This window comes from Saccopteryx leptura, chromosome 2 (genome assembly GCF_036850995.1).
Source record: "Saccopteryx leptura isolate mSacLep1 chromosome 2, mSacLep1_pri_phased_curated, whole genome shotgun sequence".
NCBI lineage: Eukaryota > Metazoa > Chordata > Mammalia > Chiroptera > Emballonuridae > Saccopteryx > Saccopteryx leptura.
This window is the reverse complement of record NC_089504.1, coordinates 164,024,913-164,049,121: the sequence shown is the minus strand read 5'-3', so window position 1 is coordinate 164,049,121 and position 24,209 is coordinate 164,024,913. Positions and strand designations below refer to the sequence as shown.

The window sequence follows — 24,209 nt, the reverse complement described above, 5'->3', positions numbered from 1 at the left end:
TGAAGCAAGTCCTGCTCTATAGGGTCAACTCCTGCACAGCAGCTCCTCTGCTGTAGTTGCAGCCAGTCCTTGCACCCCACCGGCCTGGGGGTGGGGGGTAACACCTCCCAGTGACACCAAAAGCAATAAAGGCTCAACTACAACAGGACAGTGCACACAGCCCACTCACGGGTGCACCTGGAGCGCCCAACCTGGAGGCTGTGCCTCACAGCCCTATGAGACACGTTAGTACACAAGACCACTCTACCAAGTCTGGAAGACGAAGAAGTTCTACCTAATATACAGAAGCAGCCAAAATGTAGAGACAAAAACATGTCCCCAAATGAAAGAACAGAAAAAATCTGTGCCCATGGTCAAGGCACGTATGAGAAAGCAATCAATGAACAACTAAGGTGTCACAACAAAAAACTAATGATTGATGCTTCTCATCTCTCTCCATTACTGTCTGTCTGTCCCTATCTATCCCTCTCTCTGACTCTCTGTCTCTGTAAAAAAAAAAAAAAAAAAAAAAAGAGTACCAGCCTGACCTGTGGTGGCGCAGTGGATAAAAAGTTGACCTGGAATGCTGAGGTCGCCAGTTCAAAACCCTGGGCTTGCTGGTCAAGGCACATACGGGAGTTGATGCTTCCTGCTCCTACCCTCTTCTCTCTTTTTCTCTCCTCTCCAAAATGAATAAATAAAATTGAAAAAAAAAGTTTAAGTATCTTTCTTTTTACTTGAAAGAGAGAAAAACAGAGAGGAAAAACTTACTGTTTGAAAGGCGCCTGCAGCCAGGCCATGGTGCTCTGTCCTGAGCAGCATCTGAGATTCAAGGAGCTGCCTGCCTTCCAACAACCAGAACCGGGTTCAGTCTGGGAGACACTGGGCAAGTTTAAGGCACCAAATTCTCTCTTACCTCTGGAACCTGGCAAGACCATTCAATCCACTCACAACAAACTCTACTCCCTGATGGACACATTTACCCTCTTGAATTCTCAGCTTAAAAACCCCTGCCCTCATCTCCCCACCCCATCTCACTGGCCTTGCTGACTCACAGCTCACCTCCCCCAGCACTATCACAGTGTAGGATGGCTGATGTGCCTGTTTCTCCTTCAACCACGGGAACAGCAAGCCCTGTGAAGCAGGAGCACCTCCTCACTGCCTGTCCTCAGGCCTACAGGACCAAGAAGCATCTGCTGAATGAATATAAAGTCACCTATCACTGTGGGTAAGGCAACACAGCAGAGCACTGAGCACGTGGTATGTATGCAGAAGGCACTGGGGAAGTAGCAATGCTCTCTCTGAAGTTTAAGATGTGGGTCCAAATGAAATGTTTCTGGTCGAAGTTTACATGCAACTATTACAACCATATGACAACTACGATGCTACCACATGGGTCGACCTTGAGAGCATTAAATGTCAATAAGCCAGACATGAAAAGACACCTACCATACGATTCTACTTTCATGAAGCACCCAGAGCAGTCACACTCAGAGAAAAAGTGAAATGGAGATCACCAGAGGGTAATCAGAAGTTACTGTTTAACGAGTACAGCGCTTCTGTTTTTGAGATAATGAAAAAGTTCTGAGTATAGAGTGTGGTAATGATTGCAGCAACAATGTAGATATATTTCATGCCAGTGAACTGCACATTTATGAACGGTTAAAATGATGAATATCATGTATATTTTACTTTGACTTAAAAAAATGGGAAAAAAGTTGCCTAACTAGTCACATCTAGCTAACTAGTGTCTGAATAAAGGGTTCCTTTAGAAACAAACTATACAATGAAAAGACTGGACCTTGGGATTGGGTACAAAAGTGACCGGGAAGAGTGAAACCTAAACCGGGGGGCCTGGCACACACCCTCCCAAGCATCCTGTCATCTCAATGCCAGGACGTCGCAATGTACAATGGGGAGTGGTTTCCGCTGAGCCCCACTTCTTCAGCCCATGTGTCCCACAAACATTCCAGTTAGAAAGCCAACAGTTCAGGGGGCACCATACCTCTGTGCCTGTCTGTTGATGCCTTAACTGAGAAATTCCAATTGCATATCCCCCTAAACAGAATCCAGATCAGATGTCCTGGTGTCTTTTTTTTTCCACCCTCAACACTTGGCAATAAAAAATCTCAAACATAACAGAAAAGTCGGAGGAATTATTCAATGGCACCTATCAGCTCCCAAAGGGAAGGCCCCTCGTGTGCATGGGGGGAGGGGACAGCACACCCCATTCCCCTTTTCCTTCCATCTCCTTCCGGTCTTACAGGGCGCACTGCAACCAGAAATGCCCACGGCATCATCCCTGCCCTTTGAAGTGAGTCTGTAAAACAGCACCTACAGGGAAGCTGTGCCCTTGCCCAAATCATGTGGAAAGGATGAAACTTTTCTCAGTCTCATAAAGAATGAAAGCAGTTTCTCAGCTTGAAGACCTAGTATGTTAGGCTCTAGTTTTAACATAGTGGCTTTCATCCAAATTATGAACTTCTAAAAGTTTAAGATTTTTGAGAATCTTTAAGATTTTGAGAATACTCATTAGTCAAATTAAGACTGCAGCCGGACCATTATGGAAGACAATATGGTGGTTCCTCAAAAAATTAAGAATAGAACTACCATATGACCCAGCAATCCCTCTACTGCGTATCTACCCCACAAAATCAAAAACACTGATAGGTCAAGACACATGCACCATGTTCATCACAGTATTTTTCATGGTGGCCAAGACATGGAAACAATCAAAGTGTCCCTTGATAGAGGACTGGATAAAGAAGATGTGATGTGTACACACATACACACACACACACACACACACACACACACACAATGGAATGCTACTCAGCCATAAGAAATGATGACATATTGCAATTTACGACAACATGGATGGACCTTAAGAACATTATACTAAGCGAAATAAGTAAATCAGAAAAAGCTAAGAACTATATGATTTCACACCTAGGTGGAACATAAAAATGAGACTCATGGATATAGACAAAAGTAAAGTGGTCATCAGAGGGGTGAGGAAGGATAGTAAAGAGGGACAAGTATGCGGTAACCGAAAATGATCTGACTTTGGGTGATGGGCACACAACACAATCAATATGCTATATAATCAAATGCTACAGAGATATTTACCTGAAACCTATGTATTCTATTTTTTAAACATTTATTGATTGATTTTAGCAAGAGAGAAAGGGGGTAGGGGGAAAGAGAAGGCAAGGGAGAGGGAAAGAAAGAAAGAGACAGGAACATCAATCTGTTCCTGAATGTGCCCCGATGAATTGAACCAGCAACCTCTGTGCTTCGGGATGATGCTTAGTCTAACCAACCGAACAATCCGGCCAGGGCTGAAACCTATGTACTCTTATTGATCAATGTCACCCCATTAAATTTAATTTCTAAATTAAAAATATATATATTTTAAGATTGCAGCTGGAAATGAGCTCATCTTACACACTACTATATCATTTTAAGATAATAAGAGTTAACATATGGAAATTTCTTTTCATCACACATTTTATAAGTACAACCGTAAAGTCTCACTGATGTAAACTTTAAAAAAAATGGGCATATCAAGCAAAAGAAATCTAACTTTGGCCTGACCTGTGGTGGTGCAGTGGATGGTGCGTCGACCTGGAATGCTGAGGTCGCCGGTTCAAACCCCCAGGCTTGTCAGGTCAAGGCACACATGACAAGCCACTACTACAGTGTGATGCTTCCTGCTCCCCCCCTCCTCCCCCCCTCAAATCAATAATAAATCTTTTTTAAAAAATCTAACTTTGGGCATTTCTTTGGCATCATCAACTGATTTTTTTTGGCATTTCTAACTTTGGGCATTTCTTTGGCATCATCAACTGATTACAAGACACTGGGATTTTTTTTTTTTTTTTGGTATTTTTTTCGAAGCCAGAAACAGGGAAGCAGTCAGACAGACTCCCGCATGCGCCCGACCGGGATCCACCCAGCATGCCCACCAGGGGGCGATGCTCTGCCCAGCCGGGGCATCCCTCTGTTGTGACCAGAGCCATTCTAGCGCCTGAGGCAGAGGCCACAGAGCCATCCTCAGCGCCCGGGCCAACTTTGCTCCAATGGAGCCTTGGCTGCGGGAGGGGAAGAGAGAGACAGAGAGGAAGGAGAGGGGGAGGGGTGGAGAAGCAGATGAGTGCTTCTTCTGTGTGCCCTGGCCAGGAATCGAACCCGGGACTCCTGCACGCCAGGCCGACACTCTACCACTAAGCCAACCAGCCAGGGCCAACACTGGGATTTTAAAACTGTAACAACTCAGAATAAAAACACCTCACTTTGGGGAGGGGCTTAAAGAGAAACAAAATATACAGGGGGACAGAGGATGATTTGATTTTGGGTAATGATCAACTGTCCAAATGATGTGGAGATAGATGTTTTCTCTAAATCTATGTCCTCTGGTTGACTGTCACCATTAAATTTAATTGTCTAAATTTAAAAAAAACAAAAAAACAAAAAATAAAACCAAAAACCCTGACTTCCAAATATGGAGCTGAGCCAGGTACTAAACCCTCCACTTAGTCTAGGTGGCTCGAGTCAAATTATGTGAGGGCAGTATGTCTAGAATCCTTTAATTGGGCCCTACCCAGCCCAATCCCAGTTTTCAACCCAATCCTGGAAAATGCTATCATATGTTCAAGAATTTTTAGTCTAGGCCCTGGCTGGTTGGCTCAGTGATAGAGCATCGGCCTGGCGTGCAGGAGTCCCGGGTTCGATTCCCGGCCAGGGCACATAAAAGAAGCGCCCATCTGCTTCTCCACCCCTCCCCCTCTCCTTCCTCTCTGTCTCTCTCTTCTCCTCCCGCAGCTGAGGCTCCATTGGAGCAAAAGATGGCCCTGGCGCCGGGGATGGCTCCTTGGCCTCTGCCCCAGGCGCTAGAGTGGCTCTGGTCGCAACAGAACGACGCCCCGGATGGGTAGAGCATCGCCCCCTGGTGGGCGTGCCAGGTGGATCCCAGTCGGGTGCATGCGGGAGTCTGTCTGACTGCCTCCCAGTTTCCAGCTTCAGAAAAATAAAAAAATAAATAAAATAAAAAAAGAATTTTTAGTCTAATTTCTCCTAGCACTTCACAAACCCACACTGGTTGCCAAACATACACCAGGCACCTAGTTACCCTGTTTCCCCGAAAATAAGACATCCTCCGAAAATAAGACCTAGCGCAATTTTTTTCAAGCTTAGAAATATAAGGCCTCCCCTAAAAATAAGACCTAGCGCGCCCTGGCCGGTTGGCTCAGTGGTAGAGCGTCGGCCTGGAGTGCGGGGGACCCGGGTTGGATTCCCAGCCAGGGCACATAGGAGAAGCGCCCATTTGCTTCTCCATCCCCCTCCCCCTCCTTCCTCTCTGTCTCTCTCTTCTCCTCCCGCAGCCAAGGCTCCATTGGAGCAAAGATGGCCCGGGCGCTGGGGATGGCTCCTTGGCCTCTGCCCTAGGCGCTAGAGTGGCTCTGGTCGCAGCAGAGCGACGCCCCGGAGGGGCAGAGCATCGCCCCCTGGTGGGCAGAGCGTCGCCCCTGGTGGGCGTGCCGGGTGGATCCTGGTCGGGCGCATGCGGGAGTCTGTCTGACTGTCTCTCCCCGTTTCCAGCTTCAGAAAAAAATACAAAAAAAAAAAAAAAAGAACTAGCGCATCTTTAGGAGCAAAAATTAATATAAGACACTGTCTTATTTGCAGGGAAACAGGGTAGATTGTTGTACATGGAAATAGAGTCACAAGAAATTCTTGACGGAATTCAGAGTTTGGCTGGTTATGCTGATGTTTGTGATGACATGACTATAGTATATTAATAAATGTTGATTTTTTGTTGTTCAACAATAAATGTGAGTGAATTTTTTTCATGGAAAAGTAAGAAATCCCCTGAAAATAAGATCTAGCACGTCTTTAGGAGCAAAAACTAATATAAGACACTGCCTTATTTTGGGGAGAAACACGGTAGGAGCCAGCAAAACACACGTCTCACAGGACCGGAACTAATGACACTGGTGGCATCCTCTTTTTTTTTTTTAATTTTTAAATGTATTGATTATTAGAGAGTGGGGAAGGGGAAGAGAGAAAAAGAGAGGAAAGGAGAGAGAGAGAGAGAGAGAGAGAGAGAAAGAGAAAATCATCAAACCTGTTTTTCTACCCATTCATGCATTCATTGGTTGATTCCTGTGTGCCCTGACCAGGTATCGTACTCATAACCTTGGCATGTTGAGACAACGTTCCAACCAAGTGAGCTACCCAAGCAGGGCCACCTGGTGGCATTTTTAAAAACAGAATTTCTTAGACCTAAAATTCAAGTTATTACACTTAAATCATACCCTTACTATAATTACCTGGCAAAGATGACTCAATCATACAGACAGGCCAGGCCTCTAGGCAAAGGCTGGAGTGCCAGAGTCACAAGCCATCATGCTGATGTACCTCCCAGAACCATCCAGGCCCAGAAACCACACAACAGAGGTGAAGCCTTATAAAGAGAATCTCTGAGGAAATCAGCGATTACATTCCTCTGAGAATCCAGGAAAACTTTCTTTTTTTTTTTTTTTTTTTTCATTTCTGAAGCTGGAAACGGGGAGAGACAGTCAGACAGACTCCCGCATGCGCCCGACCGGGATCCACCCGGCACGCCCACCAGGGGCGATGCTCTGCCCACCAGGGGGCGATGCTCTGCCCATCCTGGGCGTCGCCATATTGCGACCAGAGCCACTCTAGCGCCTGAGGCAGAGGCCAAGGAGCCATCCCCAGCGCCCGGGCCATCTTTGCTCCAATGGAGCCTTGGCTGCGGGAGGGGAAGAGAGAGACAGAGAGGAAAGCGCGGCGGAGGGGTGGAGAAGCAAATGGGCGCTTCTCCTGTGTGCCCTGGCCGGGAATCGAACCCGGGTCCTCCGCACGCTAGGCCGACTCTCTACCGCTGAGCCAACCGGCCAGGGCCCAGGAAAACTTTCCAATGAACAGTGTCATCACAGTGGATTAAAAGTGCCGTGTGTGCCTGACCAGGAGGTGGCACACTGGATAGAGCATCGAACTGGGGCACAGAGGACCCAGGTTCGAAACCCCGAGGTCGCCTGCTTGAGTGCGGCCTCATCTGGTTTGAGCAAGGTTGCTGGTTTCAGTAAAGGGTCACTCTGTCTACAGTAGCCCCCCCCCCCCGGGTCAAGGCACATATGAGAAACCAATCAATGAACAACTAAGGTGCCGCAACAAAGATCTGATGCTTCTCATCTCTCTCCCTTCCTGTCTGTACCTATCTGTCCCTCTCTGTGTCTCTCTGTGTCCCTGTCACCAAAAAAAAAAAGAAAAAAGAAAAAAAAAGCATGAACAGAAATCACCAAAGTACAAAAATAAAGTTAAAGAAAAAAAGTGCCGCCCTGGCCGGTTGGCTCAGCGGTAGAGTGTCGGCCTAGCGTGCAGAGGACCCGGGTTCGATTCCCGGCCAGGGCACACAGGAGAAGTGCCCATTTGCTTCTCCACCCCTCTGCCGCGCTTTCCTCTCTGTCTCTCTCTTCCCCTCCTGCAGCCAAGGCTCCATTGGAGCAAAGATGGCCCGGGCGCTGGGGATGGCTCTGTGGCCTTTGCCTCAGGCGCTAGAGTGGCTCTGGTCGCAACATGGCGACACCCAGGATGGGCAGAGCATCGCCCCCTGGTGGGCAGAGCGTCGCCCCATGGTGGGCGTGCCGGGTGGATCCCGGTCGGGCGCATGCAGGAGTCTGTCTGACTGTCTCTCCCTGTTTCCAGCTTCAGAAAAATGCAAAAAAAAAAAAAAAAAAAAGAAAAGAAAAAAAGTGCCATGTGTGTGTCTGATACTCTGCTGGACATTATGCAGCCTCACCTCTACGTAAAGCTTGCAATCTAGGGGGAAAGAAAACACCATGTGCTCTATCAGCTCTGTCCATGATATCCACATGCTATAGGGTATAGAATGGGTCTCCTGTATTCCACTCCACACCTCAGCAGGGGTTTTCAGTCTTTAAGAAAACCCTACCTCTCGTGTACCTTCTTCCCTGCAAGTTGTCAGGATACCCCAGGTAGGGGGTCAGAACACAGAGGTAATACTGACTTTCCACAGAAACCCAGTGCACATGCCTGTTTGAAGAAAACCTCCTAGAGAAAGGAGTGTTTCACCAAAATTAGAAAGGCCAAAAGGGATGTGATTTGGAGGAAGTGTAAAGCTATTGTTGGAATCTGGAACTTCCTGTGAAAAGTCTCAAACAGAAGAGGAAGATGAACAGGCCGATAATATTGTGGAGAGGGCAGGTACTGTGTCCATTTAATGTAAACACTAGAGCGAGACTCATGAGGTATGATGTAGTTAATTAGTAACAGAACATGCTGGTCCTTAGCATTCCTGCTCAAGATAACTGGAGACACTGAGATCTACACTCCAAAGGGAGGCCACTCCATTCAAAAGCCAACTTACATTCTTAAGAAGATTCTTACCAGCCTAACTAATTTAAAGGCGATAGGATCTGTCACAATATTGTACCCAGTAAACAGCAATAAATATAAACCGCTACTACAAATACAAGATTTTTCATCTGTCCTCCAGAAAAATCCTACTGGCACATGAAAAAAAAGTATGCAATTAACTTAAAAAAAAAATTCACCTGTCACAATTAGGTTGACATCTAGATGGTGACAAAGTTTTCATATGATGAATGGCAAACAGTAAGCAATGTTTAAATTTCCACCCTAATTTTAGCATGATAACCATTACTTTTTTTTTTTTTTTTTACAGGAACAGAGAGTCAGAGAGAGGGATAGATAAGGACAGACAGAAAGGAACGAAGACAGATGAGAAATATCAATCATTAGTTTTTCCTTGCGACACCTCAGTTGTTCATTGATTGCTTTCTCCTACGTGCCTTGACCGTGGGCCTTCAGCAGACAGAGTAATCCCCTTGCTCGAGCCAGCGATCTTGGGTCCAAGCTGGTGAGCTTTTTGCTCAAGCCAGATGAGCCCGCACTCAAGCTGGCAACCTCGGGGTCTCGAACCTGGGTCCTCCAAACCCCAGTCGGATGCTCTATCCACTGCGCCACCGCCGAGTCAGGCCAACATTACTTTCTTTTAATAATACTTTCAAAATGAAACTATAAATCAGATAACATTAGCCTTCAAAGGACTAAGAGTATGGCTGAATAGTAGTGAAACTAGTGACCCAAGCAGGGAGTTGCTCACAGGTGCTCTATAGGGCTGCTGCCCACCCAACACACAATGGGATGGTAATCCCCTGACAGGTGCAATTTGGAGGCTCAGTTCTGCTGAAAGAAATTACTAAGCAGTAGATTTTTTTAAAAAAGGAAGGAAATTCAGAGACTTTTTCGAGCTGGCAGTCACTGTAGGAATTATCAGCCCAACCCTTCATTCTGTTGATGAAGATACTCTGCTCCGCCCTGGCCGGTTGGCTCAGCGGTAGAGCGTCGGCCTGGCGTGCGGGGGACCCGGGTTCGGAGAAGCGCCCATTTGCTTCTCCACCCCCACCCCCTCCTTCCTCTCTGTCTCTCTCTTCCCCTCCCGCAGCCAAGGCTCCATTGGAGCAAAGATGGCCCGGGCTCTGGGGATGGCTCCTTGGCCTCTGCCCCAGGCGCTAGAGTGGCTCTGGTCCCGTCAGAGCGATGCCCCGGAGGGGCAGAGCATCGCCCCTGGTGGGCGTGCCGGGTGGATCCCGGTAGGGCGCATGCGGGAGTCTGTCTGACTGTCTCTCCCCGTTTCCAGCTTCAGAAAAAAAAAAAAAAAAGATACTCTGCTCCTCGTTACAGCAGATTTATAGTAAGGACAAAGTAGATGCACAGAATTAGCTTCTGTATTTCAAGCTAACAATTTTTAAAAAGTCAGTAAGGAATACATATTTTTAGAAGTTTCCCATAATTATAACCATAAAACAAAACATAAAAGCAGCTTTTCAAAAACTGCTGGTCTGGATTTTCTAGTATATACAAAGTAGAACACCCGCCCACCGCCACCCCCACTCTCAAAGCTTCCCCAGATCCTTAATGTGTATTTACAGGGAATTTATCAGTTTCAACACTTCCCCCACCTTTGCACACAGCGAGATGTAGGAGCCCAGGGCGGGCTATTTACAACACAGCATTTAAAACAACAAGGCATCTTATTGTAAAAAACATTCTCCTCCTACCAAAGGAAAGTTCCTCCCACCAACCCTGTGATTTGCTGAGAAAGAAATATGTACAGCTCCAATTTACACTTGAGTGGAACTACTTCAAACTAGATAGGCTAGAAGAGTCCCGTTCGGTTCTACAATGCCAGGATTCTAGTAATTCACGGCAATTAATTCTGCACATCTTCTGCGTCAGATACCACTTTATATTGCTTGACATCTGGCTATTTATGAATACTCACTAACTTCAATTTCAAAGGAATGCTAATTTATTCATTAAACAGCATACCACATACCTGGATAAAGAGACCAAATTGTATGGAGCTCACAGTGCCTCGTTAATTATAATTTAAAACAGACTTTGTTAAACAGTCTAAGCATTCTTATTGTGGAAAATCTTTCTGGTACTACCTTATTACAACAGTTGCTAAAGAAAAAAAAAACATGAAAGATAAAAAGCAGCTTTAGTCTCTTGATCTGTCAGTCGGAAATGGCGATCCCATCCCACAGGGCCTCAAGCAGAGGTTTCATCAAAAATACGGAGCCAGATCTATTTTACTACAAATTCCCTAATAACCAGGCACCCTTCATTTTTCTTCATTACTACAGAATGCTCCTCAACTCCTAAGTAAAAATTTCAGTAGAGTACCTGTATGAAGTTCACACCCATTTTTGTGACTTTCCATTCACACCTTAGTACGTTCAAGTCTTCGTGAAACTTGAACCAACTTCTCCTGTAAAGTGTAAACACGGGCTAGCTCCACTGGAAAGGGCGCCGTCAGGCCCTCCGGTGTTACCTACCGAAAGGACACCGAGGTTCACAAGTGATGGTTATTGTAAGAAGTCTGGAATTCTGTGACATCCAGGACACTCTCACTTACCCACAGGAGGGTGAACACGCCGAAGTTCTCCTTTAAAACTTTGTCAACATAAGCAAAGCCACAAACAGCGTGTACTCTCACGGACGTCGCAGCGAGAGGGGACTAGTCACCGGAGGACCCCGGAGCGTAGGGCATTGGCGGCGCAGGCAAGTGTGCCCGGCGCGGGCCGCCCGGGACGCTAGGACGCCGGACCGCACGCAGCCGGTCCCCGCGCGCACGTCCCACCGTGCGGGCCGCGTCACAGAGGCCAGCCTGGAGCTCTAGAGCCCTGAAGCCCCGGAGTCGCCAAGGACCCGCAGCCCGGGGGGCGGGAAAGGGGACACCAGACGGCGCATGAGGGGGAGGGGACGCGCGACGGCGCGGCCGGGGAGGGTGCGTCCCGGGTGCGGTGGGAGCGGGCCCCGCGCGGACGCCGGCCTGCCCCCCCCACCCCCCGCCGCCGCCGCCCCGCGCAACAAAGCGGCGCCGCCCGCCCCGACCTCCGGCCGCCGACCGGGGCCCGCGACGGCGACCACAACCACGACTACGCGGCGGCGGCTCCGGGCGGGGCCCCGGCACACAGCTTCCCCGCCCCAGCCCGCCAGCCTCACCTCGGACCGTCTACCGCCGCAGGGGTGCCCTCGTCCGCGGCTCCGGGGCCGCGCGCGCCGGGGGACCAGGCGCCGGGGGCGGCGGCGGCGGCGGCGGGTGGCCCCGCGGTGACCTGGGACCCCCGGGCAGCGGCGCGGACGGCGGCGGCTCCATCTTCCCGGTGCTCGTGCCGCCGTTCCGACACTAGGACCCAAGTGGGACATTCGCTACATTGTTGGCATTCCACGGGAGTCACGTGACCGCGCGTCACGCTCGGCTCGGCCCGCCCCGCCCGTGCTTCCTGGTCCCGCCGCCACCTGCGGCCCGGCGCGGTCCCCGCCCGCCTGCTGGAGTGGCGTTCCCCGCGCCGTGCGCAGGGCGAGCCGGTTGCGTTCGCGAGACTGCTGGCCCCGCGGGCGTCTCACCCCAGCCTCAGGGCGGACAAGATGCCAGCGGGCCTGGGGAACCAGCAGGGCGGTGTTAGCCACCGAAAGGGAGCGGAGAGGGGGACACACAGCTTCCAGGCCAGGGGACCAAGTCGCAGAGAAGGAACATGAGATAAACGCCCGAATTCAGTCGGTTTAATTTCATCGGGCCTAGCGTCACGCGCCTTTTGTGTACAAGTACTGTGCAATGGACACAACGGTGCAGTGATATTCGCCGCAAGTGACTTCTCAGCCCTGGGCTGCCCTGAGGCTGGGGACGACGGAGTTGGTGCGGGGATTGACTGTGCAGGGACGGACTTCAGCACTGACAAAGAACGCCAGATCTTCCACCGAGCACCACAAAGTGGCCTCTAAAAGCCAACTCAGTTCTCTTTTTCATTAACTCTGGTGAAATGTTTAAATGTTAACCTCAAAAGAAGCAGTGATGAAGATCATTTACGTACGTTTCCTCCTTCCTCCCTAAACCCTACCTGGACTTTGGGAACTGCCTCTCAGCCTCTGCTCTCCCAGGAAACCGCCTCGCACCTCCTGCTGTTTCCTCTCTTCTTGGAGCTCGGATTATTAGATCACTGTTGTGCAGTTTAGAATCCAATTTCATATTTCAGTCTTATCCCGTACTCTATCTACCCCAGGCATCCTGCACGGTGCTGGGAGTAGAGCAAGCCTCCAGGGCAAGTTATGTTATGGGCTCCCCCTTGCACTGTACACCTTGGACTCAGACTGACCGTACTTCCTCCAGTCCCGCCCCAAGCCCCAAGCCGCAGGACGAGCTGCCAGTCTTTCCGTGTGCTCTTGCTCTTGCTTCAGGTCCTGCCCTTCCTCTGTCTTCAAAGATGTAAGCATAATTTAAAAAAATTTTTGTCTGATACTGTAAGTAAAAGGCATTTAATGGACTTTAACATGTATGCGTAAAACACAATAAAATGTTGTAATGACAGTATAATACCGTTGTTTAGTAAAAAAAAAAAAAAAAAGGAAGAACCTAAATGTCCAGTAGTAGGAGAATAAACTGCAGATATTTAAATGATGAAACACATAAAATTTTTCAAAGGATAAGTGATTGTAGATAAAACTCAAAATCTCTGCAAAAATGTAGACAAAATTCAAAATCATTTCAGATAAAATTGAAAATTAATGCGTGTAGATAAAATTCAAAACCAATGGAAAAAAGGCAAGTTGCAGAACTAGATATACCCTGTGATACCATATTTATAAATAAACAAAATCCTACAGAACCCATACTTTATATAATATGGATTGAAAGGGTGCCCACCAAATCCTTGACAGTTAATGACTATGTAGACTAGGAAGGAAGGAAATTAGACTGAGGGGAGAAAAATGAAGACTTCAACTTTTATCTGCAAAGCTTTATTTCTTTTATCCAAAAGGAAGCAAAATTGTCAAAATCTTAATTTGTTTATTCTTTGTGCTTTTTTTTTAATAGTTAAAATTTTTTCAAGTTGTGTGTGTGTGTGTGTATGTGTGAAACAAATTCAGAGGCTTGCTTGGGGAAACTGACACACCTATAAAGGAAACTATTATTATTAATGATTTTGTGAGTGTTTATTGACATGGTGTCATTCCTTCCTTTGGGTTTTTTTTGTTTTTTTTTTCATTTTGTGACTGCCTGCTATGAGCCATGGTCTAAAACGGGCACTGGGAATACCATGGTATGCAAAACCACGATTTATTCCCTGGTGGAGCTTACAGTATTGTAGGTGTGTTCAAGAAAAAAAATAAACAAGTGACTAATTTGGTGGGAAAATATATATGTAAAGTATTCAACCAGATGTTAAAAGGATATCATGATTCTGGGTGATTTTTGTCTTATAACTCATGATACTTCTACCATAGGATAGTTGACAACAGAATTTATGTTTAAATTAAATAAGTAGGTAAATAAGTACATCCACATAATGCATCCAGCTAAGAAGGGGAGAAAGAACACAAGGCCAGGTGAGCACAAAGCCTACAGCACTGGCAATGTTGCAGTATATAAATTAATTGTTAAGGTAGTGTGTGTGTGTGTGTGTGTGTGTGTGTGTGTGTGTGTGTGTGCATGTGTCCTTTATCCCAGGTATTGCCCTAAATTTGGTATGTGTACCTCTACCCCAGGTGTTTCCCTAAATGTGTATATTATCTCGTTTAATTCTCTAGACAACCTTGTTATTAATCCCATTTTATAGAAGACCCTAACACAGAGACAGTCCAAATAACTTGCTCCAGATCAAAGAGCTAGGATTTGAACCATGGTACATATAACTTCAGAGACTGGACACGCTGAACTATGGCTTTTTTCAGGTAATATAAAAAAAGTATGGACTACAATGTACCTACAGATAAAGAAACTGGAATGCAATTTAGCCCGTTATACTTTGTCTGAAGGAAGAGGAGTGGTCTTTGTGGAGTGAGGAAGACGTAGCTCCAAGACTGTCTCTAGCACCGGTCTGAGCAGAGGAGAGGCTGGGGCTCCAAGCACAGAGCCCCCACTCACCAGCGATGGGCATTTCAACCATTAAAAGAACTAAAAATAAATAAATAAGTAAATAAAATGAAATAAATTAAAATAAACCTTTGGCCTGACCTATGGTGGCGCAGTGAATAAAGCGTCAACCTGAAACACTGAGGTTGTAGTCTGAAATCTTGGGCTTTCCTCGTCAAGGCACACACAAGAAGCAATTACTATGAGTTGATGCCTTCTACTCCACCCACTGCCTTTCTCTCCCTATCCTCTCTCTAAAATCAATCAATAAAATAATAAAAAAAAGACCTTTGGCCTGACCTGTGGTGGTGCAGTGGATAAAGCGTCGACCTGGAATACTGAAGTCGTGGTTCAAAACCCTGGGCTTGCCTGGTCAAGGCACATATGGGAGTTGATGCTTCCTGCTCCTCCCTTCTCTCTCTCTCTCTCTTTCTCTCTCTCTCTCTCTCTCTCTCTCTCTCTCTCTCTCTCCTGTTTAAAAATGAATAAATAAAGTCTTTAAAAAAATTAAAAAAAAAAAAGACCTTTGCTTCTTCAGTTCCTCATCATTTCCTTAAAGGTTTATATTACGGAAAAGTGGATTACTATTATTTTTTCAGAGAGATTAATAGGCAGTAGATGAATAAATAAACGTTTTTTATCTTGTATTTTTCTGTCTTTTTTCATTTTTGTTTATTTTGTTTTTGTCATTGACTTTTTTGTTGTTGGGTTTTGGGTTTTTGTTTTGAGAATTTTTATGAGTTTATTTGAGCCAAACTGATGACATCTGCTGGGGAGCAAGGTCTCAAATGCTCTTTATTTTGTATTTTTAAAACTTTTACTTAATAAATTCCACCACTGGGATTCTTTGGGAATATTTCTTTAACTTTGTATTGATCTTTTTAAAGTTTAGTCAGACAATTCCAAATATTTATTAAAGCCTCACCAATTCAGTAGAAAGCCTTGAATTGTGCTAATATTCCCAATTCATTTTTATTATCTTAAATATCACCTTCTTCCCCAACTCCCCAGTTCAGCCGAAGAAAGGGAAAATGGGGAAAAAAATATTTAGGTCGCTAAGGCAGTGTTTTTCAACCAGTGTGCCGCGGCACACTAGTGTGCCGTGAGACATGGTCAGGTGTGCCGTGGGGAAATTAAACATGGGTCCCCAAACTACTGCCCGCGTGCCGGATAGGGATACGGCCCGGCCCACGGACGCTATTTATCCGGCCTGCCGCCAGCCGCCTCCATCCGAACATAAACATTCACCTCACAATCCCTCCAGCTATCAGCAACAGGAAGAGTGGAGGCACAGGGAACGCTCACAGACCAATCCCCTTCTAGGATTCATCCTGACCACTAGGATGAACCAATAGTAGGCCGCCTCTCATCCACACCCAGGAAGGTCCCTGCTTGGGCTGCCACGCCCTTGTCATTGTGTGGCTGCAGCAAGTAGTTGAAGCTGCTATTCCTCCCCATGGTCCCGATTTCTAATCCTGATCAGGACTGGAGGTAAATGTTGCCACCACTAGATGAAGCCTCAGCCTCAGCTGGTTATGTCTATCCTGATGGTGTATATAGATATTTGACCTTTTTCTTTTTAAAAGAGGCCCCTGCAGAGGGTGATATACAATGCATCATAATGCATTACAATGTTATCTAACTTTAAGCTAAAGTTTGTTGATTTTCCTTTGGACAGTTTTTGGTTATCTGTTGCCAAGGAGTTCCCCAGTCTGGCCAACAAAGCTATTTTGACATTGCTCCCGTTTTCAACCACATATCTATGTGAGCTGAGCTTCTCAAGCTTGACTGCGATAAAAACTAAAAACAGAGAGAGACTGAGAACTGTTGAGGAAGAGCTTCGTGTGTGTCTTTCTACTATTCCTGCCAGGATATCCCTTTTGTGTTCATCAAAACAGGCCCAGGTTTCTCACTAAGTGAGTATAAATACATTTAGAAACTATATTATTAACTATATGTATAATATTTACTGTATTAGAACGTCATTTTGTGTCATTTTGGTAGGTGGTGTGCCCCAGGATTTTGTAAATGTAAAAAATGTGCCCCGGCTCAAAAAAGGTTGAAAATGACTGGCTAAGGTACTATGTAACCTAAATAATTTTTTTTCTTTCCAATCAGCTTTTATGGCTTCTTAAGTTTACATGAGTCAACACTGGGGTGGGGAAGAAAGAACACTTTTTACACATATTTAAGAGTTTTTACTTTATCCTAGTAAAGATGACCATTTTGCTTTAGTCATCATCTTTTAGTACTCTAAGCTGTTCACCAATGTGTCTCTCTCCATCTTCTTTTCAGACAGAACTTATTGATATATGTATAGACTTTGGCACATATCTTGCTAGAAACCATATTTTACATATGTATACATATTCCACTGTTACTTGATACAGTTTTCCAAAGTTATTCGAGTAGTAAGTTCTGGTAATTAAGTTCATTTTCAAGTAACCACCAGTTAATATTGGAAGATTAATCTACTTATACAATTTTTCTGTTAAATTCTATGAACATCTTTTTTTATTATTATTTTCTATTGATTTGAGAGAGAGAAAAGCATCAACTTATTGTTCCACTTAGTTGTACACTCACTGATTGCTTCTTGTAGATGACCCGGGCTTGAACTCACTACCCTGGCACACTGGTGGATGCTTTGTCCTCTGAACCCAGTGCTTCTTCAGTTCCTCATCATTTCCTTAAAGCCCAACCAGGGCTATAAACATCTTTTATTTGAAGGTAATTGTAGAATTCTGCTCAGAACTGTTTGAATTGAAGCTTGATCTTGGAATTTAACCCCAACTTGAATTTTTCTGTTACATGATCTTGGTTTTACCATGGATGGGAAGAGTAGAGAACTTCAAGGAAAATCTGTGAAATATTTAAGTCAACATTTTCTTAGACTTTTTCAACCACTGTTCTGTGTTTATTTTTCTATGAATCCTACAATGGTGGTTTTCCTTTCTTGAGATGATATAGATATAAACCAGCTACTTGGTATAAATGAGAATTTGTGTGTATTTTAAAAAATTATCTTAATTTTTAGCTGGAAAATGTACATAACAAATCTTCCATTGTAACCTTTTTTTTTTTTTGTATTTTTCTGAAGCTGGAAACGGGGAGAGACAGTCAGACAGACTCCCGCATGCGCCCGACCGGGATCCACCCGGCACGCCCACCAGGGGCGACGCTCTGCCCACCAGGGAGCGATGCTCTGCCCCTCCGGGGCATCGCTCTGCCGTGACCAGAGCCACTCTAGCACCTGGGGCAGAGGCCAAGGAACCATCCCCAGCGCCCAGGCCATCTTTGCTCCAGTGGAGCCTTGGCTGCGGGAGGGGAAGAGAGAGACAGAGAGGAAGGAGGGAGGGGGTGGAGAAGCAAATGGGCGCTTCTCCTATGTGCCCTGGCCGGGAATCGAACCCAGGTCCCCCGCACGCCAGGCCGACACTCTACCGCTGAGCCAACCGGCCAGGGCCCCATTGTAACCTTTTTTGAGTGTACAATTTTTTTCCAAGAATAAAAACAATTTTTACAGGGGGAATCCCCAGTATTAAATTTTAATTCTTAAGTGTGTTGTGTTTTCTAATATTAAAATCATGAGAGAGTTAACTCTTCTCTGATTTTAGTTTATTTCTAATAGTTCTACTTTTAGCCATTAGGAAACAGAACCTCCTGGAAATTTTGGTAAAAATCTGTAGTTCATATTTAGGGGAAGACCCAGGTCCCAGCAGGCCTTCTGGGGTGGCCACCTTGTGGGTCCCAGGTCCCTGCTGACCTGCCTCTCCAGCCACCTCTAACAATGCAAGGAAACCTCATTCCCCAAATTGCCACTCCACTGCTGAGATAGTAATGAAGTGTGTGACTGCGTAAGTCAGAATTGCTCAATAATTTAAGAAGATTTGTTCTCAGAAGACCTTAAAGAGATCCTGTCAAGATAAAAATTGCATTCTGCATTTAAAGAATTTTATGCTGACACCCGATGTCATTAAAAAGACAGATTGCTAAAATAAATTTTCTTTCCTTACCACATGCTCTGTTAGCTTTTTTTTTTTCTTGCGCTGAGTGAGCCATGACAGCAGCACCTAGTATTTATTTCTCATTATGTTCATACTTGGCTGCAACTTCTATTTCATTTGCAAAAATGAGTAGAATTGAAAGAAATTGTGTCTGTAATTGAAAGAAAAATTTTCACCAGAAAGGTCTTATGTGCTTCTACAGTATATGCCCTAAAACCTTCCATTCAGATTTTTAAATCGAATCTTTTTGCAGTTAACACTGGTAAAACTTGCTTTAGGGAGAACAAACACTGTAAGGCTCAAACTCTTGTCTTAACAAAATCAATTTCTGTAACAAAATGTAAATTTCCAAAGGGAAACATCTGAGCTAATTTAAATTGACAGTAAATACTTAAATCAAGTAATTGTTAAAAAAAGAAAAAAACTTTCACAGTCTATTTTTAACTTTTAATTGAAAATTAACAACTAGCCCTGGCTGGAAAGCACTGTTGGCTACAGCAGTGGTCCCCAACCCCCGGGCCGCGGACCGGTACCGGTCCGTGGGCCATTTGGTACCAGTCCGCAGAGAAAGAATAAATAACTTACATTATTTCCATTTTATTTATATTTAAGTCTGAACTATGTTTTATTTTTAAAAAAATGACCAGAATCCCTCTGTTACATCCGTCTAAGACTCACTCTTGACTCGGTCACGTGATACATTTATCCGTCCCACCCTAAAGGCCGGTCCGTGAAAATATCTTCTGACATTAAACCGGTCTGTGGCCCAAAAAAGGTTGGGGACCACTGGGTTACAGCATTGTCCCAAGGCACAGAGGTTGCCAATTCGATCCCTGGTCAGAGCACATAAAGGAACAGATCTGTATGTTCCTGTCTCTTTCCTTCTCTTCCTTCCTCTTTCTCTGAAACTAAAAAAAAAAAAAAAAAAAAAAATTGACAACCAAATGTTTGCACAGTTGCTTTTCAGACCATGTATTTTGCTTTATCAACTAGATCTGAAAAGAGAAATAGTGTTATCTTCAGATGCTTGATAAAGCAGTGATGAGATTACAACAGAGCAATTTCACTGCAGAAGTGGAAGGAGGCCAGTGACAGATCAGCTGCCAAATTTCAAAGAGCAAAGGGAGATCTGTAAATGTCAGGACGCAGTCACTCAGAGAGTGTATTTGAGAGCCAGTAACCCCAGGACAAGAAGAGTTTTTGGGTTTGGGGTTGTAAATCTGAAAAATGCCTCAGAGCTAATACCCTTCAGAAAGACGAGGTAAGAGGAAGAATGACAGTTGAAATACAGTTACTTATAAGGGGAAAGGGCAGAAACAAGTCATGGGGAAGCTGAGTATTTAAGGCATGCGGACAGAATATTAGAGAAGTAGGCACATGAGTAAACAGAAGATGGGGAGATCAGATGGCATAGCTCTGGGATTGTGTATTGTCCCATTAATACACAATGTATTAGCAGAAAAGAGGAGCTAAAATAATATGTGTGAGATATCACAGAAGGGAGAGAAATTTAAATCTACGTAATGTAGGGACAGGAGATACAAGGGCTGTGCTCTTATGGGAAGTATCTCAGTGCCCAGTGTCCACAGAACATCAGGATGAAGCAGGGCTGTGTCTACACTGTAAGGTGACTTCAAAAAAAGACAAATTGTGTGTGCGTGAGAGAGACAGATAAGAAGCATCAACTCACCTGACCAGGCGGTGGCGCAGTAAATAGAGCGTCGGACTGGGATGCGGAGGACCCAGGTTCAAGACCCCGAGGTCGCCAGTTTAAGTGCGGGCTCATCTGGTTTGAGCAAAGCTCACCAGCTTGGACCCAAGGTCGCTGGCTCAAGCAAGAGGTCACGCAGTCTGCTGAAGGCCCACGGTCAAGGCACATATGAGAAAGCAATCAATGAACAACTAAGGTGTTACAACGAAAAACTGATGATTGATGCTTCTCATCTCTTCGTTCCTCTCTGTCCCTATCTTTGACTCTCTCTCTGTCTCTGTAAAAAAAAAAAAAAAAAAAAAGAAAGCATCAACTCATAATTGTGGAACCTTAGTTGTTCATTGATTGCTTTCTCATATGTGCCTTGACTTGGGGGCTACAGAAGACCGAGTGACCCCTTGCTCAAGCCAGCGACCTTGGGATTCAAGCCAGAGACCTTTTGGGCTCAAGCCAGCAACCATGGGATCATGTCTATGATCCCACACTCAAGGTAGTGACTCCATGCTCAAGCCAGATGAGCCTGCACTCAAGCCAGCGACCTCAGGGTTTCAAACCTGGGTCTTTACCATCCCAGGCTGAAGCTCTATCCACTGTACCACCACTTGTTTGTTCATGCAGAAAAACAAAATCTTGAGTTTGCTTTTGTCAGTCTGCCCTTTCTCTCTGGCATTTTGCATAAACAGGAGTTTTTGGAGTACTCATAGGGAATGAATGTTATCACTGGTGTCACAAAGTCCCACTCTGCATTTTCATTTTTACACTTTCAACCACCTACTAGACATCTTTTCCCCCCATTGATTTGAGAGAGAGAGAAGGGAGGGAGAGAGAGCATCAACTCATTTCGCTTAGTTGTTCCATTTTTCAGTTGTGTACTCATCAGTGTTTTCTCCTACATGCCCTGACGGGGATCAAACCCGCAACCTCAGAGTGCTAGGATGACACTCTATCCACTGAGCAACCTGGCAAGGGCCTTGATAGACATCTCTACTTTTGTGTCTTGACAACCTTTCAAAGTCAAAATGGTCTAAACTGGAATGCATATATCCACTTGATGAATATGTATTGCACACTTACAATATACCAGGCATGTCAGCCTATCCAGCAGTATCTAAGTTGTTCAATACGTTGGGCACCCAGATGGACTAAGCATGGGGGACAACACAGTGAAAACGGACCTTACAAATCTAATGGGAGAGATAAACAATAATCAGAAAATGCCACAAACCAATGAAAATTTTGGATTGTAATTAATACTGTAAGGAAAGATGCAACTTTCTGTGAGAGCTGTTTAATAGAGAGGGTATGACCTGGTCTAGGAAATCAGGGAGCACTTTAGCTGAGACACAAAAGATGAGAAGACATTAACAGGATGGAGAGGGGGAGAACTCCCAAGGGTGAGGAGCACAGGTGCAAATGTCCTTAGGGGCAAGAAGCAGATGCAGCCTGACCAGGCGGTGGCACAGTGGATAGAGTGTCAGACTGGGACACAGAGGACCCAGGTTCGAAACCCCAAGGTCACCAGCTTGAGCACGGGCTCATCTGGTTTAAGCAAGGCTCACCAGCTTGAGCCCAAGGTCGCTGGCTTGAGCAAGGGGTCACTCAGTCTGCTGTAGCCCCTCGGTTAAGGCACGTATGAGAAAGCAATCAATAAACAACTAAGGTGCCGCAACGAAGAACTGATACTTCTTGTCTCTCTCCCTTCCTGTCTGTTCCTATCTTTCCATCTCTCTGTCTCTCTCTATCTCTGTCACACACACACACACACACACACACACACACACACACACACACACAAGAAGAAACAGATGCAGCTTGTCAGACACTAAAAAGATTGTTGTGATTGCGATGGAGAAGAGGGTGAGAGACAGGAGATGAGGATGGAGAAAGCCTCCTGGTTCACCTAAGTATTTTAGTCTTCCTTTCTCAGAATAATGGGAAGTCAAGAAAGGGTCCTAAGGAGGGAAATGACATGATCATTTGGGCTGCATTGTGGAGAATGCCTTGAAGCTGAGAGAAGGGAGGGAAGACAGTGAGCAGAATGTTGTAGTGGTTGAAGACAGAGGTTATTCCCTTGGGGTGATAGCAGTGGACATGGGAAAAAAGATGACATGGAGAATTAGTGATGCTAAAACTTCCTGATCCCAGTGATGGACTGAATGGATGGACCAAAGGGGAAGAGAGTGGCTACTGGGTTTCTATTCTACACTGGGTTGATGAGGGTACTCTCCACTGGACTGAGATCACAACTTTGTTTCTGGAGGTATCCTTTGAGACGGAGTTGGGTGAATAGAGATGCTATGAAGACCTTGTAACTTAGGAGAAGTTTGATCAGATATTAGGAAAGTTACAGCTTTTCCTGTTATGGTCTGATTTTCTTTAATGTTTTAACTACAATCTTCTGAACTATCATTTTGTTTCTTTCTTATTCTTGCCTGGAAAAAGGGCGAAGGTGGCGCCTGTTTGGATATTGCTGAACAGAAATCTCATACGGCCATCTTGAGATTTTTCGAGAGAGATTTCTGTTTGGTATATATCCTTATTAAAATAACCCTATGTAAGATCAAGCAGGCCACATTCTAATCTCTAAAATCACGGATTCCACTCTTTATTTGTGTGATTGTATGTGAAGTCTTTGTTTAATGTCTAAATGTGTCTGTTTTTTGCCTGACCTGTGGTAGCGCAGTGGGATAAAGCGTCAACCTGGAACACTGAGGTTGCCGGTTCGAAACCTTGGGCTTGCCTGGTCAAGGCACATGTGGGAGTTGATGCTTCCTGCTCCTCCCCCTTCTCTCTCTCTCCCCTCTCTCTAAAAATCAATAAATAAAATATTTTAAATGTGTCTGTTTTTGAGGCCTGAATTGAGTTCTTGCATGCATAGATTGGAAATGCTGGCTCTAATATTGAAAAAATAAAATGATTTTACAACTTGTAAGGAGCACAAATATAAATTTAAATAGAATAGAATGTATATCGTTAAGACTTACTAATTTGGTTAGTGCATTGTGACGTGTATTCAGAGTTAGGAGCCAAATAGCAACTCAAGTATTAGGATTAATCAAAGTTATATGTCATACTCGTGTTTTTTGTGCATAAATTGTCTTGTTTATGTGTTAGACTATACTCAAGTAGGTAAAAAAAAGGAATTGAACAAAATTAAGCAGGGCTCTAATAAGTCATTTCAAGAATTTGTCTCTGGCCCTGGCTGGTTGGCTCAGTGGTAGAGCGTCGGCCTGGCATGCAGAAGTCCCGGGTTCGATTCCCAGCCAGGGCACACAGGAGAGGCGCCCATCTGCTTCTCCACCCCTCCCCCTCTCCTTCCTCTCTGTCTCTCTCTTCCCCTCCCGCAGCCGAGCTCCATTGGAGCAAAAAGATGGCCCGGGCGCTGGGGATGGCTCCTTGGCCTCTGCCCCAGGCGCTAGAGTGGCTCTGGTCGCGACAGAGCAACACCCTGGATGGGCAGAGCATTGCCCCCTGGTGGGCGTGCCGGGTGGATCTGGTCGGGCGCATGCGGGAGTCTGTCTGACTGCCTCCCCGTTTCCAGCTTCAGAAAAATACAAAAAAAAAAAAAAAAAAAAAAAAAAAAAAAAGAATTTGTCTCTGCCTGACTAGGCAGTGGCGCAGTGGATAGAGCGTCGGACTGGGATGCAGAGGACCTGGGTTTGAGACCCCGAGGTCACCAGCTTGAGTGTGGGCTCATCTGGTTTGAGGAAAAGCCCACCAGCTTGAACCCAAGGTCGCTGGCTCCAGCAGGGGGTTACTCGGTCTGCTGAAGGCCCACGGTCAAGGCACATATGAGAGCAATCAATGAACAACTAAGGTGTTGCAACGCGCAATGAAAAACTAATGATTGATGCTTCTCATCTCTCTCCATTCCTGTCTGTCTTTCCCTGTCTATCCCTCTCTCTGACTCACTCTCTGTCTCTGTAAAAAATAAATAAGTAAATTAATTAATTAATTAATTAAAAAAAAGAATTTGTCTCAAGCTGCTTCAGACAGTTAGAAGAATACTATAAAAATG

At 45.3% G+C, this 24,209-nt stretch overlaps 1 protein-coding gene across 6 annotated transcripts in view; it reads right to left on the bottom strand.

The window, feature by feature from the left end:
- The window catches only part of LATS2 (large tumor suppressor kinase 2), a 103,802-nt gene extending 90,655 nt beyond the window's left edge, over nt 1-13,147 (bottom strand). For 2 of the 6 annotated variants that reach the window (XM_066369193.1, XM_066369197.1), the window contains exon 1: nt 12,462-13,146. Coding sequence is in view for 1 of the 6 variants with exons in the window: in XM_066369196.1 (XP_066225293.1) it covers nt 11,566-11,769 (204 nt within the window). In the remaining 5 variants the exon portion in view is untranslated. Of the gene's footprint in view, nt 1-10,975; nt 11,180-11,565 lie in introns of those variants that run through there. The other 4 variants (XM_066369198.1, XM_066369192.1, XM_066369196.1 and 1 more) reach the window with 3 other exon arrangements.
- Nucleotides 13,148-24,209: the final 11,062 nt, after the last annotated feature.